The 21,295-nt window shown below is 36.4% G+C and overlaps 2 protein-coding genes across 6 annotated transcripts in view; both read left to right on the forward strand.

Annotated features, from left to right (window-relative positions):
* Positions 1 to 856: 856 nt before the first annotated feature.
* Positions 857 to 18,559, forward strand: zgc:162472 (transcription factor TFIIIB component B'' homolog). Of its 4 annotated transcripts, none has more exons than XM_026234392.1 (28): positions 859 to 1,134; positions 1,764 to 2,026; positions 2,596 to 3,283; positions 3,869 to 3,981; positions 4,143 to 4,205; positions 4,309 to 4,482; positions 4,583 to 4,716; positions 4,804 to 4,898; positions 5,455 to 5,509; positions 5,612 to 5,752; positions 5,847 to 6,020; positions 6,180 to 6,228; positions 6,785 to 6,944; positions 7,090 to 7,196; positions 7,628 to 8,012; positions 8,694 to 8,825; positions 9,022 to 9,058; positions 9,777 to 9,869; positions 9,972 to 10,626; positions 10,924 to 11,060; positions 12,735 to 12,865; positions 12,976 to 13,265; positions 13,438 to 13,591; positions 13,677 to 13,710; positions 13,822 to 13,914; positions 14,099 to 14,489; positions 17,871 to 18,096; positions 18,185 to 18,559. In XM_026234392.1, exons 2-28 carry the CDS (start codon positions 1,770 to 1,772, stop codon positions 18,269 to 18,271), a joined length of 5,055 nt encoding a protein of 1,684 aa, XP_026090177.1. In that variant the 5' UTR covers positions 859 to 1,134; positions 1,764 to 1,769; the 3' UTR covers positions 18,272 to 18,559. The 4 variants fall into 4 exon arrangements, with proteins under 4 accessions (XP_026090178.1, XP_026090177.1, XP_026090175.1 ...); XM_026234390.1 differs by having other exon boundaries at positions 860 to 1,134; positions 18,182 to 18,559; XM_026234391.1 differs by having other exon boundaries at positions 861 to 1,134; positions 13,825 to 13,914; positions 18,182 to 18,559.
* Positions 18,560 to 19,504: 945 nt separating this feature from the next.
* The window catches only part of LOC113063933 (rhotekin), a 32,941-nt gene continuing 31,150 nt past the window's right edge, over positions 19,505 to 21,295 (forward strand). The window contains exon 1 of one of the 2 annotated variants that reach the window (XM_026234395.1): positions 19,505 to 19,819. In XM_026234395.1, coding sequence (XP_026090180.1) covers positions 19,709 to 19,819 — 111 coding nt within the window. In that variant the 5' untranslated portion in view covers positions 19,505 to 19,708. The remainder of the gene's footprint in view (positions 19,820 to 21,295) is intronic. The other variant, XM_026234396.1, reaches the window with a different exon arrangement.

Consider the following 21,295-nt stretch of genomic DNA (forward strand, 5'->3'; position numbering starts at 1 on the left):
AGGACATTTTCCCATAACATTCCACCATGTTTGTCAATAGTTGTGCAAGCAGATTTTTTACAGCCTCTTTTTATAAAAACTATTTTGAATTTGTGATTTTGAAAGAATTTTAGTATTTAATTGATCAAAAATACTGTGAATATTGTGAAATATTATTCAAATTTTCTATGTCATCACAGTAGCTATCCTACAGATTCTGTTGGTATAGTTTTGTCATCAAATTTGACAAGAAATTGACATGGGAGGAGGAAGGAAAAGAGGCACAGGACTCTTAGAATTCTTTCTTCTGGTGTTTACACAAAATGATGGTTTCCAGTCGCTAAGTACTGGAAGTGTGCCATTCCTGAAGAATCAAAGGTGTGATTCTGTTATTGTTAAAGAGACAGTCCACCAAAACGTTCAAAAAATTTTATTCCAAACCTGAATGACTTTTTTAAAAAATTTTCTCAGAATTAACCATTTAGTCTTAAAAGAATCTGCATATATATTCAGAAAAATCTCAGATTCAAATACAATCCACTATAACACTCAATACACACATTTATACATATGCAATACATTTACACTTCTAGTCAAAAGTTTAAGGTCAGTGAGATTTTCTTTTAAAGAAATTAATACTTTTATTCAGCCAGAATGCATTAAATTGATCAAAAGACATTTATAACGTCGGAAAAGTTTTCTATTTCAGATAAATGCTATTATTGTTAACTTTGTGTTCAGCAAAAACCTTAAAGAAGGGTTTCCACAAATATACCTAGCAGCACATCTTTTAAGCATTGATAATAATAAGAAATATTTCTAGAGCAGCAAATCAGTATATTAGAATGATTTCTAAAGAATCATGTGACAATGAAGACTGGAGTAATGATACTGAAAATTCAGCTTTTTGCTCTAAGATAACGCATAAGGAAAAAATTATCTCTTGAATTGTTAATGTCTATGATATTGTGCCTTGGTGAACAGCAAGTACAGGAACGTGTCCGCTTGTGAAAATCGTCCGGGGGGAACCGCGAATCAGGAGAAAAACTTTCGTTCCGGGCCTCACAGTGCGCATGCCCAGTAACAAACAGCAAGCATGGAGGACGTGAGCCGCTGAAGATTTTACTATAAAATCACCCTGGATTACCAAATAAAGTAAGTTTTTGATACTGTCACTGGTTTAAACTCATTGTAAAGTAGTAGAAAATATCTTTGCTCCATTAAACCGACTAGGTTATGAGGTTAAAGGACGAAGTTGAACGGTACAGGACCCTCTCAATGGCCAGTTGAGAAAAAAAACACAAAACAAATCCCGTAGAAATTCAGCTTTGTAGAAATGTACCTGTAAACTAAATATTTGTGCTTTGGAAATGAGAATTCGATTTAAAGTAGCACGTAAATGTTGATGTCAATGAACAGAAATTTTGTAAACGTCACTGTAGTAACGTTAACGTTAGTTGTCAAATTCTGCTGTTTTGTTGTTGTTATTAACTTCAGAGACGTATAATGGGTCTGTTAAATTTAATCGTATTTGGGACTTCTTGACCATCTTCAACTGTCAAAATTAATTTAATACCGGAGGAAGGACTTTTAGCTTACATGACGGTATATTCCATGCATGTATATATATATATATATATATATATATATATATATATATATATATATATATATATATATATATATATATATCCAAACTAGTCATGCATATATGTACGTGTGTGTGTATATATATATTCATTCATCCTCTTTATTCCTCTTTATATGCTTTTCCCTCTATACAGCGAAACATGATACGCAGATCAAGAATCAGTGTTCGGCCCAATGTAAAGCCCGCAGGCCGAGCCCAGACAGCCTCTCGAGATGCATCTGTAGATAATGTTCAGCCTCCCCAGGCTTCTGCTGGCTCCGCTTCATCTGAGGGGTCACAGGTCACGGCTGAAAAGGTGAAGACTGACTCTCCTATAACAGCTTTGGATCCGACCAATGAGGAAGCATCTCAGAGTAGCTGCCCTAGAGACCAGTTGGAGACTGGTAAACATGGAGAGTGAGTCTGACACCTTCAATTTAATAATAAAAGTCAACAGCATGAAGTTAAAGAGTAGTTTTGTACATTTATTATTTAGAATCATGCTGTTGAAAAAAAGACATCAGGGTAGTGTACACAACTTTTATTCATATGCATATTTTATGCAAATATAATATGTAAAAAATGTTAATGATGTTGCAAATGTTTTTACAATATTTTAACTAATATTAATTCAGCGTTAAAGCATCTTTTGATTAAAAAGTTTCACTTTTTAATAAATGTATTAACTGTCAAGTTTTTTATTGAAGTGTATCAAATTAATCTTTTAAAATTCAAATGTCCAATTAAGTTGTCAGATAATATTAAGTCATAAAAAAAACGTATGTCCAATAATTAATGATAACAGAAGATTCATTTGATTAAATTATAGCATGTCACATTGTAGGATACTGCTAAATCTGCTTGAAGTTTAATGTAAACTACTCTTAAATTTTGGTCTGTTTCTCAAAATTATTTTTGTTTCGAGGCATATAACTTTATGCAAGGGCTTTTGAATGTTTTATCACTAATGCTATGGGTCACAACAGGGATGCAACATCTAAAAGTTCTGATGCCCAGGATTCAACAAGCACCTCAGTGACTTCTGGCCCTCAGAGGAGGAAACGCTTCGCAGCTCTGCCCAACCTGGCCAAACCACGAGCCTCCCCAGCCTCCTCTAGGGCTCCTAAATCCCCACCCAAGTCCCCAGTAAAACCAGTACCACCCAGTGACCCTGAAAACTCAACCTCCACCGAAGAGTCTTCCCTTCAGATACCTGAGCCTGTAAACAACCCCAGACTTCCTGGAAGACGGAGACCTTCTGGAGGAGGCAGACAGGCCAATGTTCAGCCCATCCCTGCAGCCCCACTGCAGAATGACCAAGAGACAGAGACGCAAAAGGATGGGGGATTGGAGGACACTCTTGTGCCACTGACTGTCCAGCAAGGGGAGTCCCAGCATCCCCTAATAACTTCTCAACCTGAATCCATTTTGGTTCATGAAAACCCTCTGGCTCCTCCTGCTGTGGAAGATGTGGTTGTACCTCAGGAGAGTGATTCCGGGCCACCTCAAGACCAAAGCCAAATGGATCTGTTAAGAGAAAGACTTACGAAAATGAAGTCTTCATCAAAGATAATAAATTCCTTGAAATCTCTGAACGACCCAGCAGACATGCTCAGGTTAGCTCAGGCCAGGAAGCTTCGGGAACTTCTTAAAAAAGAAATGAACAAACAAAAGGTGTGTATGTGTTTTTTTATTAGTGCATATTAGTGTATAGTACTATATAGGTGTGTTCAAATTTTTTTATTTGACAACAGCTTGCTTAATATTTTTGTGGAAGCCATGATAGATTCAAACAGAATTTAAATAGGCATTTATAAAAAATAAAAATAAAAAGTTTTAGCAACATTGTAAAATTCACTACAGTCATTTTTGAGCAATTTAATGCAAAATATAAATTCCAAAAAGTAAAAAAAAAAAAAACTTTTTTTTAATAGTAGTGTACATTTTAAAGAAATATATGAAATCACATTTATGAAGTTTAACACTGATAATCACAGCTTTGCTTTGTTGCATATCTGTATAATGGTTTTATGCAGGTTATGCAATGTTTGCTTATGCTGTGACTTGTATGTGTGTGTGTATATATATATATATATATATATATATATATATATATATATATATATATATATATATATATGAACTCTATTCTTGATATAGATTATGTTTAATCCCAGCTAGGGAACGCAGTTTAATAGAGGAAATATTTCAGTGTTTTCAATATGTTATACTGGCCTCTCCATTGACTCTTAAATCTAGGAAGACAAAAAGAAACCCAAGCTGGGAATCAGAGAACGCAAAGCACCCAAAGACCACACCAAAATGACCATGAGAGAGCTGATCTATTACCTCCCTGTATCCAACCCAATGAAGTAAGTACCATTCTTACACCCTCTGTGTGTTGTAGAAGTGCATGGGAATGGAAATGTTAATATTGGGTTTGCGATGCTGTGCAGTGATTGCGACAAACCTCTAATGAAAGGATCTTCTGTGCCTTGATTTATATCAAACCCTGACTTGTTCTTCTGTACAGGTCTTTCACAGAAGAGGAGCAGAAAGCTTCAGAGACAGTATTGGATGACTCTCCTACACCAGCGTAAGCCTGATATCTCTGTCTGTCCCCTTGATGCCACTCTGAATAGAACAAAGTGTCTTCTCTGTAATTATATATAATATAGAACTATGGGTTTTCCCTTCAGGCCTTCTAACACTCCAGCTGCTCCATCAGTCGAGGAGGTGGTTGTAGAAGATGATGGTCATGAAGAAGAAGACGAGGAAAGAACGGAAGAAACCCAGTTGGAGGAGGAAGAGCCTCTTCTAGTGCCCAGGGTGAAGGTGGCGGAGGATGGTTCTCTGATTATAGACGAGGAAAGGTCAGTGAGCTGCTGATCTTAGAGATCCAGAACCTAGAGAAATCGTTTTAGTTGAAGTGAAGGTGAACAGCTTCTTATTTTGTTGTGCGGGTGTGTGTAGTTTAACAGTCCAGGTGTCAAGAATGAAAGGACCCAATCCAGCAGAAGACAGAGATCCCATATTTGAACGTGGCTCTACCACCACCTACTCCAGCTTTAGGAAGGGCACCTACACCAAACCCTGGTCCAGTGGAGGTCAGAAGTTAGTCAAAACACACTTCTTAATCTGAAATGTGTTGTATATTTAATTTATGTAGGATCTTCTTTTTTTTTTAATTGCAGAGACTGAAATGTTTTACTTGGCCATCAGCATGGTGGGGACAGACTTCTCCATGATTGGTCAGCTGTTTCCGCATCGAGCTCGAATGGAGATTAAGGTGGTCGCAAAATCATTGTCTTTCATGATCTGAACACCTGCATACTTGATAATAGTAGTTGATTTCACCATCTACACTATTGTTTAAAAGTTTGTTGTTTGAAAGACTTTTAAATGTTGATTTATGATTTTTAGATGTATTTTATGCTCATCTTAGCTGTATTTGTTTGTTTAGTGAAGTGACATACAGCCAAGTATGGTAACCCATACTCTGTATTGAACCCATCCAAAGTGCACACACACACCCACACACACACACACACACACACACCGTGAACACACACCCGGAGCAGTGGGCAGCCATTCATGCTGCTGGCCCCAGGGAGCAGTTGGGGGTTGTTTAAGGGCTCTAACCATTAGGCCACGACTTCCCCAATTCCCCTACAAATTACAAATTAAAATAAATGTTTTAATATATTTAGTAATTTATTACTATGATAGCAAAGTTGCATTTTCAGCAGCCGTTAGTCCAGTCTCCAGACAATATGCTGGTCTGGTGCCAGAAAGTACCAGCTCATCTTAATACCATCATCTTTGGTGTTCTCTTATTCCTTCAGAACAAGTTCAAGAAAGAGGAGAGAAATAACTCCTGGAGAATAGATAAAGCTTTCAGTAAGAGACCTTTTCTCTCTTCTAAAAACTTCTAAAAATTAAATTGGCTCCTTATTATATTACGTTTTAAGACACTTGGTTGAAAATGAAGTATGTTTTCAGAGGAGAAGCGGCGTTTGGATTTAGATTTCTTCAAAAAATTAATGGAGCAGATCCTAAAAGCCGAGGAAAATAAGAGAAACAAGAACAAAGAGCTTGTTAAGTTGGCTAAAGCACAGAGGAGAGTACAAAGGAAAGTGAGAGGTCAGTATATATTTTTTTTGTCTGTCCATCTGTTTATGATTCATAGTTTTTTTGGAAAAGTTCTCATACACTCTTGCAATGTTTTCTGATGCAGCGGCTACAAGAAAGGAATTGTACTCTTCAACGGATTCGGACAGTGATGTGGTGTCTGGAGAAAAGGAGAACGAGGACCTCTCAAATGATGGAGGAAGTGATACCACTCCAAAGAATCACAGAGGAAGAGGGACAAATACTCAAGGGAGGAGAATCAAGAGGACAGATGGAGAGGGTATGCTTTAAGATAGAACAGTTGAAAAAAATGTTTTAAAGTCCAGCTGAATTGGAAATCAGAGCCTATGCTCCATAAGACTTTACTGCTTTTATATATATATATATATAATATATTAAAGTATTGAATTCAATTATTTTTTATTCATATATTTTGTAGCTGCAGTAGATGAACCTGAGGAGTGTGAAAATCTTACTTCTGATGACAGGTAAGAATGAACTCAAATACATTATCTAAAGATTATAGATATCTCACATTATTCAATTTAAAGATGCATTTACATGCACACTACCATTCTGTAATGCTTTTAAAAGATGTCACTCATGCTCACCAAAGATGCATTTATTTGAACAAAAATACTGCAAACAGATTTTAAAATGCCATTTAGTCATGTGATAGCAAAACAATTTTCATCAGCCATTACTCCAGTCCTTAGTTTCACATGATCCTTCAGAAAACATTTTAATATGCTGATATGGTGCTTAAATCAATAATAAAATTGATTATTATTATTATCCTCAATGCTGAACACCGTTGTGCTGCTTAAAATAAAAACGTTTTCTTTTATGATTCTTTGATGAGTAGAAAGATCAAAACCACAGCATTTATTAAAAGAAAAATGTTCTTTGACCAATTATAGTATTCATTTATTTGAAAGGAATATTACTGAACCCAAACTTTTGAACAGTAATATCATTTCTGCACTACTTTTGAAGTTTTAATTTACCATTTTTTGGGGCTGAAAATGAAACTTTCTCTATAAGATACAAGAGTCCTGCTATTAAACCAGCTCAGCTCAAAGGTCGACCCCAGAGGGCGATCCCGAACCTCAGCCGCGGATGGGGGAACAGGAACCCTGTGCCCAGAGGAAATACCCAGGAGGACAGGACCTCACTCGGGGAGGGGAGTACGATGGACCCCAAGGTGATGTTATCAACTGTTGGATCCATTAGTTTTATGTGTGTTAGTGTATTACTGTACAAAGTCAGTACAGTAGACTAATGTGTGTTTTTTTTTTCACAGAAGAATCTGTTTTGTCTGACAATTTGTATAATTCGCTCTTTTTTAGGCTATAAAAGAGAAGCAGCAGTCAGCAGTTCTCCTGGAATTGGAAGATTTAGAGGAAGAACCTGACCTGAGTGCTGTACAAGAACATATATTTAATAAACCAACCAGGTATGTGAGAATCTTTAAATGATTTTATTTATGTTTAGGAATCTCAATGCAAAAATTGCATTTTCTTTTTTTTATTATTTAGTACTGTATTTTTTTTAATTATAGTATTTATTCATATTTTAAATGAGCTTTTATATTTTTAGTTTTTGTAAGATTTTTTAGTAATTTTATTATTATTATAATTTTTAAACAATGCAATCTATTTTTAATGTATTTATACATTTATGTTTAGTTTTAGTACTTCAGCTCAAACTGAACTAACCTGGGCACAATTTCTAATTTAATTTAAGCTGTTCAACAAGTTGTTCAGTTAATATGTATATTTTGTTTTGTTGCAGCTTTCAATTACTAAAAATAAATTTAAATAGTTGGAGTTATTTAGTTCTTTCAGTTTTGGTAGTCATGCTAATTATTGTGTCTCTTTTAATTAGGTCAGGAAGGATCCCTAAGCTCTCCCGGCATGTAATCCAGGCAGTGGCAGAGGAAGAGGAAGATGAGGAAGAGCTCTCTGATCTTCCTGTGTCTTCCAGATTTCACGGTCAGGGCATCAAGGCACCTGGCAGGAGAGCTAAATTAAAACCAGGTCCCAGATTGAAACGGGGCATGCTTAGGAGGGGAAAATCTAGGCTGGTGACCTTACTTGCCTCTGGAACTGAAGATGATGATGAGGATGAGGGAGAAGAGGAAGTAGAAGAGTGTATCCTGAGCCAGGAAGACTTTCCTTCAAATCCTGAAGAGGAAAACCAAGCGTTTGTGCCAATGAGTCTACGCCCTCTACAACAAGTTAATTCAGAGGTGGAAGAAACCATGGAAGAGGTATGTTTATGTATTTTAATAAGATAGAGGACCCTAGTGGGACCACCTTCTTCACATATTATTTCCATCAGTGTGTTTGTTCCATTCATAAACTCCCCAGCTTGAGCCTCATTGAGTTTTTCTTTTTGCATAAATTGTGTTGTTAAGCTGGTTTTCAAAGAGTGATGTTAATTTTTGTTTTACTATTTTGTTTGTATTAATTTCTATGGAAGCCCATTTCTGCCACTGAATAAAAAATAAAAAGGTAATTGCAACTTAAAAAAAAAAATCAGAAATGTGTGATACAAACTCGCAAATGCCAGTTAAAGTCCAATTGTGTTTGTGTTTGTGTGTGTGTGGGGGGGGGGGTCTGATATGTCAGAGTTTCGAGATATAAACTCTTAATTGTGTGAAAAGTCAGAATTGCAAGTTTTTATCTCGCATTTGTGACTTAATATATAGCAATTCTGACTTTATAACTCACAATTGCAAGTTTATATCTCACAATTCTGAAAAAAAATCTGAATTCTGATTTAATATCTCATAATAAGTTGCAATAACCTTTTTTTTTTATTATTATTTTTTTTATTCAGTGGTGGAAACGGGTTTCCATAAATGTATGCGTGTCATATCATAAACTCACAACCCTCCTACCTTTCATTGTCCTTTCCTCTTTTATTACTCATTCCCATTGGCTCCCAGCTGGACATTTCTGTGAATGTGCCTGATATCCTGGGCACATCCCAGAATGCATTTTGCCACGAGTTGTCTTGTGAGCAGGCCATGGTGCCTGCCGGTCCTTTCCCTTGTGAACACCAGTTGGACCTGCTTGTTGTAAGTCTCTCCAACATCATCTCTGTTTCCTCATTGGTAAACTGGTAAATGTTGTGGTGTCCATCCTGAATGCACATACATTTTGCTTTTCTTGTCATCTGCAGTGAAATTTAATCTAGTTTCTTCACTTTGGAATTGGAATGTTTTTGTATTGTTTGATGAGATGGTACTTACTTGTGTCTGATTTGTTTTGAAGGACGTCATTGAATTCCTTGACCCAGACCACATGGAGGGTAAAGTGAAACTCTCTTAAGCTTTTCCAATGAACAAAAAAAATCTGCCACATGAATTGTTATTATATGGATTAACCATGCATTTATTTGTAGTTATCATATTCAGGTCTCCAGTATGCACTGAAAAGTTATATTCCAGAATCAAATTGGGCAAAAATGCACAGATAGAAGCACCGTTTTCTTTGAAAAGACAAATAAAAATAAACATAAATAGTACTTTGTAATTTAATTTCCATGTATATAGTTGATAATAATAATAAAAATAAACAATTATACAATCAAATGAAGCAGAAAAAATACACACATACAAGCCTGGTTTTCTGTTTGGATTAAACTTTTTTTTTTTATGATAATTTGTAATTATTATTCAGATAATGAAAAATATATTTATGTAATCAAACTGGGGGGAAATGCACTGATAGAAGTCAGATTTTTTTTATTGAATAAAACTATTTATTTGTTCATTAATTTATTAATGTATACGAGTTGTTTTATTACACTTTACATGATCATATAACAAATAATAAAAACAATAATAAATGTGTTGTTCCTACTATAAATTATATAGTATTATTATTTCCAGTATTTTTAAATTACTTTTATATTTAGAATTTGCATATTATGCTATCATCCAAACTTTAAAGAATATTGTGTGATTTAAATTAAATTAGTTTACATCCCCCAATTTACACAAAAGCTTTACTATTCTTTCTTTTAGTTTGTAGAGAGATCAACAATGAAGCCGCCCAGACTCTTCTGACCATCGGGAACTCAGCTCAGATGATCAAGACATCAGAAATGCCCTGTACAAGTAAGAAAAATCTTCAACCCTATTATTTGCTTCAATACAGATTTAACACTTTCCTTCAAATCAAATTTGAAATCTTCATTAGATGACTGAAATCTTTTTCAGGTGGAAATGATATTGTTGAACAGTCAAGCATTGTACATGAAGAGGTCGTCCATGAGGAAGTTATCACAGAAACCGCCGTCCTGTCCGGTTCTTCTGTAAGCTGCGAGTCAGAGACAAAAGATGACGTTGAAATTTCAAGCTATGAAGCTATTATTCCAGAAGCTTCTTCTGAAGTAACCCCCACCCAGAATGAGGAACCTATCAAATCACAGACAACTGAAGAAGATCATCATCGTCCCATTCAACATGAGACACAGGTTCCACCAAGTAAAAGAGGACGATTCTCCAAACCCAAACCCAATATTGGTCAAGGTCTGAGAACCAGACGTGCTCCACTGCAGCAAATCGCTGGTTCTTTTGGGACCTCTAAGGATCCATCTTCCACAGAACAGGATAAAAATGCAACACAACCCATGCAAGAAGACTCTGTCCCTGTGGCTCACCTGCCAGACTCCTCTACCGTCCACACTGAGGTACTACAGCCGGATCTATCATCTGAAAGAAGAGAAGACAGTCCCAAAGTCATTCCTGAAACAGTGACTAAAGAAGATAATCGATCTGTCTCATCTTTAAAAAGAAAGAATGATGATATAATCGCAGAGGAAACTATACAAGAACAAGAAGCAGTGAGATTAGAACCACAGCTGACTAAAAGGTATTAAGTGTTGTATAACACTCATTTATTAAGTTTTTTTAAAATGATTTGTCCATGTATTTTCAGTGATTCTGTTGGTCTGTGTTCTCATTTTAGTGATTTTTATCTTTTTAAAATGTATTTGAATTAATTTGTATCAGTAAATACAATAAATATGAAGGATAGAATCATTTGCACATTCAAATCTTTCCTTTATCTAAAAGCAGCACTTCAAATTGCAACAGTTCAGATTCCATAATGAGGCTGATATTTATGTGTATTTGTCAAAATGAAATGTCTGTATGTTGTGTGTTTCAGTGTGAGTGAGTCTGAGAGCACATCAGATGAGCCCTCTAAACCTGTCAGGAGGTGCCGTGGACCCAAACCTAAACCAAACCTGATTCAGACATCCAGGCGCACTCAGACACAACACAGCACCACATCAACCACAACAGGTAAGACAATATAAAACCGAGCCTCTGTTATGTAGTATCTATTGGCTATATATTTTGCATATAGATTTTTTGTAGTGGTTGACCGATATATTTGGCCTATATTTGTTATTTTTCTTTTCAAATATCGGCATCGGCCGATAAGTTTTTCTGCTTGGCCGATGTGTTCAAGGCGGGACTTTTATTTTGACAGCGCAGAGTGCTCAAACTCTCTCTCTTGTTTGTTGTCGCCATAAACAGTTATGTCTAAAATGGATAGAAGTCTGTTTAATAATCAGAGAACGGTTAAACAAAGAAATTAATGTATACTGAAAGTATTATAACGATTCATTTTATATTATGCCTATTAGTAATAGAAAAGGTAAACATTATACTTATAAATATTAATAATAATATATTTTTTAAAATCATATCGGCTTTATACGGCTATCCCCCCTGCTGTCCAAGATATCGGCATCAGTTGTCAAAAAACACATATCAGTTGACAACAAATTTTTTGTATTTATATTTTTTATATATTTACATTCTCATTTTCATGATTGTGATATGATTGTTAAAGGGGTAAAATGACGTTGATAAAAAGAACATTGTTTTGTTTATTTGGTGTAAATGCAATGTGTTCTTGTGGTTCAAAAACACATTATTTTCCATATAATGTACATTATTGTTGCTCCTCTATGCCCAGCCTTTCTTAAACGTGTAGTTTTTACAAAGCTCATTGTTCTAAAAAAGCGAGGTATATGATGATTGGCCAGATATCCAATGCGTTTTGATTGGCCAATTGCCTCAAGCGTGTGATGGAATTGTTACACCAACATACTGTGGTGCCATCTCCCAGCACTATGAGACAAAACAAATAAAACCCATTACAAACAAGGCATTTGTAGCATCCAGTGGGGACATAATTACTGATTATAATGACTTTTATTGTCTTTTTACGCATTGCATAAACATAAAACCAGAGTGCAGTGTAGAGCTCTACTCTACACTGCTCAAAACTTCCGTTTGAATCAACAGTGGCAAATTCTTTAAATACCGAAACAAATTTACTTACAGGCTGTGAGTTAGAAGCCCCAGACTGTACTTGCAAAGTTGGAACTGCCCCACTTTATAGAAACAGCCTTTATGCCACAGACGCATTGTAGGCTACTCTCACAGGAAACAGTCCTCATCCTCCATAAAATGCGCTGCACACATCTGTATATTTGGGTTGAACTGTTCTGAAACAGTGTTGTAAATACAACTTAACCACTGATTTCTAGTTGTGTCCTCTTTTGGAAGACCAAACAAAATATTTTTGCTTTTACAATGAAACCACGACACTGCGCTAGCGGCAACAGCAAGAATCAAACGTTACACCTTCTTTCTTTGCGTGAACATTTAGGCGGCATTATGCAAATGTTGCCAAATTGTGACGTAGATGTGGGGGGTATGTTTAAACAAGGCTTTTTTGGAGGGGGTGGTTGACTCTTAACCTTTATAAAGAATATCTCTTTGGATTTGAGACTGAAGTCTTTGCAACTTTACAGATCTTCTTTATGTACCAAGAACTCGTTCAAAGAGAAAATAAAAATTTAAATCGCATCAGATGACCCCTTTAAAATAAGAAATAAAAAACAAGCACAAATATCAAAACAAAAACAATCTATTTTTATGTTTGCAAATGTTTCCCTGCAGTTTTAAATGAAAAGCCAGCTATGGAGTCTTCCACTAAAAGTCCTGAAGAAGATGCTGTAGCCACCACAGAACTTGATGTTTTCACAAGCACAGCTCAACAAGTGGTGATATCGAGCGTGGAATCAATACAGGTAAAATACCTGTTAAATTTGTGTTAAATCCTATTTTTTTAACCCTCGACAGTTATAATAGTTACTAAGGACATATAATAAGTATCTTGTGTTATGTCTCTGTAATTTAGACCGTCAAAGATGTCACCCTGCCAGTTGTTTCTGAAAACAATTCCAGACAGAAAACTGTAGTCATGCTGGATGAGAACAACAGAAACAATCCTGAGGAAGTTTTTGAAGACGCCACTGTGAATCGTTCTGGATGTAAATCAGAAGACACATCTGCTGAGCCCACGCCCGAGGAACCTGTGTTTATACTGTCTCTCACAGAAATCCCACCCAATTTAGATGAGGGGGCGGGCTTTCAGACAGAGCCCCTCCCACCCGTGGCAGCACCCGAGTCGCATTCTCATGGTCAAAGGTACACTTTATCTGATGCCGTAAAACACTTAGAAAAATAAATAAACATTCGAATGATGTTGTGAGTTTTGTCCTTGTTTCTCCTGGTTGAGATTTTGTTAGCCAAATAAATGCACATTTAAGTCTAAACCAATGCAAATGTTTCCGTGTTCTACCATGTTCTCTAATTTCAGTGCTTGTGAGAGCAGGGAGGTATCTCACCTTCTGATCACAGATGCTTTAGTTCCTATGTCAGAGGACGAGGAAAAGAAAAGTGAATGGAGGGTTGTGGACAAATCAGTGAAGGGAGAATTGAAACGCAAGACACCAGCCTCCACATCTCAGGGGGTAAAACATGCATCTTGACTTTAAGCACTATAAATGCTTGATAAATGCTGATATGTGACTAATAGTGAGGGCATTTCCTTCTTAGAGTACCATAGATGAGAGTCAGACAGAACATCATGGTGAGAACTTTTGCAGTACATCATTATATTCTAAAAATGAGCATATATCGCACGGATTGTAACATCTGTTCATGCATTGCACTGCACTATAACCCAATTTCTTTGTGTTAGCAGTGGAAGGATCGGAAAGTCTTTTGGCAGAGGGGACTGATGATAAGGAACATATGGAGAAGAAAAGAAAACTACCCGAAAGAACAAGGAGAGGTAAAAGAGTGTTCAAAAGTTTGTGGTCGAGAACATTTTTAAATGTTATTTTAATCCATAAAATTATAAATTCTAAATTCATTAAAAATTTACTTTCTTCTAACTGGAATTTGTGTTTTTTTTTAAAGAAAGATTGCAAGACATAACATGGGTTTTACCAGTGAGCTCTTTCTTTTGTATTTAGCAAAGCTGCAAGTTAAACCCACCCCCGTTTCAAGGAGAAATGCTCAAGGTGTTGATGCTAAAGAGGACACAGCAGCGCTTTCTTTAAAACAGACTACCTCATTACCCATTTCAACACAAAAGACAAGATCAGTTCCAGAGCAAACTCTGCCGGCTGTCATCTCATCAACCAACAACTCGATATCAGCCACAATCTCAGAGAGAGGAGCAACTACAGATCATTCTGCAACCAGCGATAATACTTGTTCACCTGTCCCTGAAGCGTCTATCCAAGAAGGCATCATGGGAAAAGTGGACCTCTCAGGCAAAGAGACGTTTGAGTTAGCAAGTGGATCAGACTTGCAAGGTGTCAGTCAAATCACACCTATTGCTACAAGTGGGGTGCTTACAAGGTGAGTGGCTCTTAAATTTGTCTAAATGTGTACGTGCCAAATGTGCTAGAACTATGTACAGTATATATATGGAGCAAAATGCACACTTTTTTTGGAATCGGCACCCCGACATTAGTAAGAAACAAATTGGATTTCATTTAGCATACAGGTGCATCTCAATAAATTAGAATGTTGTGGAAAAGTTAAATTATTTCAGTAATTAAACTCAAATTGTGAAACTCGTATATTAAATAAATTCAGTGCACACAGACTGAAGTAGTTTAAGTCTTTGGTTCTTTTAATCGTGATGATTTTGGCTCACATTTAACAAAAACCCACCAATTCACTATCTCAAAAAATTAGAATATGGTCAGCTAATCGACTCAAAACACCTGCAAAGGTTTCCTGAACCTTCAAAAAGGTCTCTCAGTTTGGTTCACTAGGCTACACAATCATGGGAAAGACTGCTGATCTGACAGTTTTCCAGAAGACAGTCATTGACACCCTTTCCAGGGAGGGTAAGCCACAAACATTCATTGCCAAAGTAGCTAGCTGTTCACAGAGTGCTGTATCCAAGCATGTTAACAGAAAGTTGAGTGGAAGGAAAAATTGTGGAAGAAAAAGATGCACAACCAACCGAGAGAACCGCAGCCATATGAGGATTGTCAAGCAAAATCGATTCAAGAATTTGAGAGAACTTCACAAGGACTGGACTGAGGCTGGGGTAAAGGCATACAGTATTGTTCAAAATAATAGCAGTACAATGTGACTAACCAGAATAATCAAGGTTTTTAGTATATTTTTTATTGCTACGTGGCAAACAAGTTACCAGTAGGTTCAGTAGATTGTCAGAAAACAAACAAGACCCAGCATTCATGATATGCACGCTCTTAAGGCTGTGCAATTGGGCAATTAGTTGAAAGGGGTTTGTTCAAAAAAATAGCAGTGTCTACCTTTGACTGTACAAACTCAAAACTATTTTGTACAAACATTTTTTTTTTCTGGGATTTAGCAATCCTGTGAATCACTAAACTAATATTTAGTTGTATGACCACAGTTTTTTAAAACTGCTTGACATCTGTGTGGCATGGAGTCAACCAACTTGTGGCACCTCTCAGCTGTTATTCCACTCCATGATTCTTTAACAACATTCCACAATTCATTCACATTTCTTGGTTTTGCTTCAGAAACAGCATTTTTGATATCACCCCACAAGTTCTCAATTGGATTAAGGCCTGGAGATTGGGCTGGCCACTCCATAACATTAATTTTGTTGGTTTGGAACCAAGACTTTGCCCGTTTACTAGTGTGTTTTGGGTCATTGTCTTGTTGAAACAACCATTTCAAGGGCATGTCCTCTTCAGCATAGGGCAACATGACCTCTTCAAGTATTTTAACATATGCAAACTGATCCATGATCCCTGGTATGCGATAAATAGGCCCAACACCATAGTAGGAGAAACATGCCCATATCATGATGCTTGCACCTCCATGCTTCACTGTCTTCACTGTGTACTGTGGCTTGAATTCAGAGTTTGGGGGTCGTCTCACAAACTGCCTGTGGCCCTTGGACCCAAAAAGAACAATTTTACTCTCATCAGTCCACAAAATGTTCCTCCATTTCTTTTTAGGCCAGTTGATGTGTTCTTTGGCAAATTGTAACCTCTTCTGCACATGCCTTTTTTTTAACAGAGGGACTTTGCGGGGGATTCTTGAAAATAGATTAGCTTCACACAGACGTCTTCTAACTGTCACAGTACTTACAGGTAACTCCAGACTGTCTTTGATCATCCTGGAGGTGATCATTGGCTGAGCCTTTGCCATTCTGGTTATTCTTCTATCCATTTTGATGGTTGTCTTCCGTTTTCTTCCACGTCTCTCTGGTTTTGCTCTCCATTTTAAGGCATTGGAGATCATTTTAGCTGAACAGCCTATCATTTTTTGCACCTCTTTATAGGTTTTCCCCTCTCTAATCAACTTTTTAATCAAAGTACGCTGTTCTTCTGAACAATGTCTTGAACGACCCATTTTCCTCAGCTTTCAAATGCATGTTCAACAAGTGTTGGCTTCATCCTTAAATAGGGGCCACCTGATTCACACCTGTTTCTTCACAAAATTGATGACCTCAGTGATTGAATGCCACACTGCTATTTTTTTGAACACACCCCTTTCAACTAATTCAACTAATTGCCCAATTGCACAGCCTTAAGAGCGTGCATATCATGAATGCTGGGTCTCATTTGTTTTCTGAGAATCTACTGAACCTACTGGTAACTTGTTTGCCACGTAGCAATAAAAAAATATACGAAAAACCTTGATTATTCTGGTTAGTCACATTGTACTGCTATTATTTTGAACAATACTGTACGTGTCAAGGAATTTGGCTACAGTTGTCGTATTCCTCTTGTTAAGCCACTCCTGAAACACAGACAACGTCAGAGGCTTCTAACCTGGGCTAAGGAGAAGAAGAACTGGACTGTTGCCCACTAGTCCAAATTCCTCTTTTCAGATGGAAGCAAGTTTTGTGTTTCATTTGGAAATCAATATTAGCCCAAGTTTCTTGAAGTCCTGTGTTAAGTTTCCACAGTCTGTGATGATTTGGGGTGCAATGTCATCTGCTGGTGTTGGTCCATTGTGTTTTTTGAAAACCAAAGTCACTGCACCCGTTTACCAATAAATCTAAAACCAGCTTTTTTGAAGATGCTTATTTCATACTCCAGCAGGATTTGGCACCAGCTCACAGTGCCAAAAGCACTATAAGTTAGTTAAATGACCATGGTGTTGGTGTGCTTGACTGGCCAGTAAACTCACCAGACCTGAAGCCCATAGAGAATGTGTTGGGTATTGTCAAGAGGAAAATAAAACAGGAGACCAAACAATGCAGATAAGCTGAAGGCCACTTTCAAAGAAACCTGGGCTTCCATACCACCTCAGCAGTGCCACAAACTGATCACCTCCATGCCACGCTGAATTGAGGCAGTGATTAAAGCAAAAGGAGACCCTACCGAGTATTGAGTACATGTACAGTAAATGAACATACCTTCCAGAAGGCCAACAATTCACAATTTTTTTTTTTATTGGTCTTATGAAGTATATTATTATTTGTTGAGATAGTGGGTGGGTTTTTGTTAAATGTCAAAATCATCACAATTAAAATAACCAAAGACTTAGACTACTTTAGACTATTTGCATTGAGTTTATTTAATACACAAGATTCATAATTTGAGTTGAATTACTGAAATAAATGAACTTTTCCACAACATTCAAATTTATTGAGATGCACCTGTATATGTCCAGTGCCGGACAGTAAATTGACATTTGCTTTCATTTTATTCTTGACAAATATATTCTAGATATTTTGACATTACCATTGATTTTTATTAATTTGAATGTCTTCTATAGACCTGGTAGAAGACCCAAGGGGTTCCTGTCCTTCATTTCTTCTAAGAGTACACAAGGACCCCCAGCAGCTCATCGAGGGGCCAAACCAGGCCCCCCAAAACCATCAGTCAACACTGCACGTCCTGAGAGAAAACGGATAGCGGCTGGACCCGTTACCACTCCAACCAACTCTGGAGTAAAGCAGCCTTCTCCGACCCCTGCTTTCACCACTGCGTCTGTCATCGAGGTATCATATAGTCAGATATTGCAGTACTTATGGCCACTTTGTGTATTTGCATTAATTAAACTGGATTATATCTCTCTCCACTCAGCAGAACTCAGACGAAGAACCCACAAGTGTCTCCAAGTACTTTTTCAGTGACATCTTTACTGAAGTTGATGAGCTAGAAGACATGGATTAAGGCCAACAGTTGAAATAACGAACCAGTCACAATTAACTAAATAGTCAGGAATATAGTTGGACATCAGGCAGGTGTATAGACGTGTGAATATGTGAAGTTTTTACCAGGACATTTTATAAAGAAGAACCACAAATGAAGAGATGCAGTGAAAACGTACCTCAGTAACTTAGTCGATGTAATGATGTCTTTCATGCTATTATATTTTTATTTAAGGATAAATAAGTATTCATTTTCTTATGTTTTTGATACAGTTGCAGTCTTTTGTGTAAAAGTAAAGTTGAAATGATTCATGTTTGAACTGAATTTTTTGTTGTTGTTGTTTTAAATTTTATTCATAGTTATGAATCAGCAACATGCTAATTTCTCTCAGTTCTCTTACACCAATTGCTATTATTATTTTTGTATTATTATCTGAAAATGGCATACAATTTTGTATGCTTTTTTTTAAGTGGCGTTTCTTATATATATATATATATATATATATATATATATATATATATATATATATATATATATATATATATATATATATATATAAATTTTAATTAGCAGCTTTAAAACAAGCCTCAATTTTAAATAAGCACTGTTCAGTTTTTAGCTCCATGCTGTCTACATGCATTTCTCCACATTATTTTGTAGCATTTTTTGTATTCATCTTTTAGTCACAAAGCTTAACCTTTGTTCAGTTTTATGCTGTTCATATTTGCTTTTCATGTGTATGCAAAGGTTCTCAAGCAAATGTTTAACTTGTACGTCTTTGTAAATATTTTAATTAAAACATTACAGTATGTTATGTTTTCTATCTGTCTGAATATGAGGAATCATTTCTTTTTAAGAATTTACACAATTATTAGATTAATAAAATAATGAAAATAAAATATATATTTTTAGCTACCTTGTGTGGATAAGTGTATGAATAGCGTGCTTTAATTCCACAGAAATATAATTAAATTAATAGCAATTAAATTTAACATAAAATGTGTTGTATTTAGCGACAAAGACGTTAGTTCTTTTTTTGTTTTTAAGCATAGAGTTTAAATAAAGTCTTGTATTTTCTTCGTAACTGTATTATAAAGACAATGTCTGTTAAGTTTTTTGAGTGTTGTGCAAATTAACGTTCAAACTGCTGTTGAACAGCAGCTCGTTTATACGTTATTAACGTGTGACACATTTGCTTCATGTAAGCTCCACCCACACGCTTGGCGCTGTTTCAGTGTTCCAAACTTCAGGCGCCACCCATACGAAGAACTGGGGAAAGCACATCCCATTTATCCATAGTTGTTGCAGCATGTCCGGTTGGATTTTATACGCGCCTAGTATAAGATTTATTTAAACATTTGGGACGGGATTTATGTTTATTTTAATGAGATATTTTAATTGATTTAACACTCAACCGCTTCTGTTGGTGCTTGGATCTTCAACATACCTACAGCAGCAATGTTCTGCAGAAACCAAACTTCCAGAGCAACTGTGGCCCGGGGATCCGCGATGGAGATGGAGGTGAAGAGAGGCCGATTCCGCCTGAGCATGCTGGAGGATTCCGCTGAAGTAAGCAGCCGCAGCACCTCACATGTGCAGGCGCAGATCCACAACACGACTCAAAAAAGAAAAGAAAAAGATTTTATCGCTCAGATGTTGCTCGTTCATATCCCAGGAGATCGAATGGAGTTAGTTCTCGCTTATGGTTTGTATACATGGCAACTTTGCCTCAGATGTGTCTTGTAAAATGCTTTAGGAGAAGAAAAATGACATAAATTAGACCATTGTTTACACAAAGTTGGGGTATAATATGCATATGGATGGCCAAAGATTCTATTTGAACTCGATTTAAACTCATTGATGAGCTCTGAGTCCAGTGTCTGTTGAATTGTGCTCTTCAGTTTAGATTTATTGTCGTGTTTTGTAAGAATTTATTGCATGAAGTCACCTTTGTTGTGACTAGACTGCATTACGTCATATTGTTTAAAATAAACAATGTATTCTGGCATATTGAATTGTTCTGCATTCATAGAAGACAGCGTACTTGAATTTGCAAAGCATATTGTTGAGTTTTTTTTCCTCCTGAAGTTAATTTTGTGGCATGTTTTAAACAACTTTGCATGTTCAGGAATATCTAGTATTTATTTATTTTTCTCTTTGGGCGCATCAAGTGTAAATGCTGAAAAATGCTCTAGTAATCTCACACATCTGGAGTTTCTGAAAGATTTCTTTAAAACATTGTTCAGAGATTGTCCACACTTGTTTTATATCAACACTTCTCTCATTTGTAGCTGTTATTCTTTCTCTAAAGTAACTTGCAGACAAAAAGACAAATGATCTGTAACCGAGCCCTCTGAGCAATGCAACTATGCTCTGCCTAATTTCCTCTACAATATATCTAACCTCTTTTATGACTAGACAAAGGCAATGACTGTTTTATTAGGGCATTTTTTCGGGGCAGATTTTAGAGTAATAAGAATTGGCTAATATGTCGTCTTAATGTTGCCTATTAGAATTAGACACAACCTGTTTGAAATTGTTCTTAGACATAGGACCCCGAGGGAATTTCAAGTCAGTTCACAGGGCTCGCTGTCATCAGAGCAGACAGGCATTGAGCCGGTGCCAGCATGCTTTAATCTGCTATTAGTAGGGACTAATAGTTTAAGAGCAGTTTAATCAATCTTCAGCGAGTGCTTTTGTTTAATTGAACAAAATGGCTTTGTTTCATCCTGCATTGCAGTTGCATTGTACTTGTGAACCCAAATCACAAATGTTATCAGTTAACAGTCCATATCAGGTCTTAATGTCCACATTATCTAATCTTTTTGTTAGATACTTTGACACATATTTAACTGCAGCTTGAGGACAGTGTAAATTGAGAATTTCATTAGTAAATAGCTTTCATTCATTTGGCTTTTATGAGTAATCCATTCGTACCTGATGGATAAACCCTTAAATTGCTTGTTTATGAACATCAAGGTGCACTTTTTAGTGGTAATCTTAAGAACTTAGATTATTCCCTCTTACATAACTGTGGTGCTTTGC

This window comes from Carassius auratus, chromosome 46, assembly GCF_003368295.1.
Source record: "Carassius auratus strain Wakin chromosome 46, ASM336829v1, whole genome shotgun sequence".
Taxonomy (NCBI): domain Eukaryota; kingdom Metazoa; phylum Chordata; class Actinopteri; order Cypriniformes; family Cyprinidae; genus Carassius; species Carassius auratus.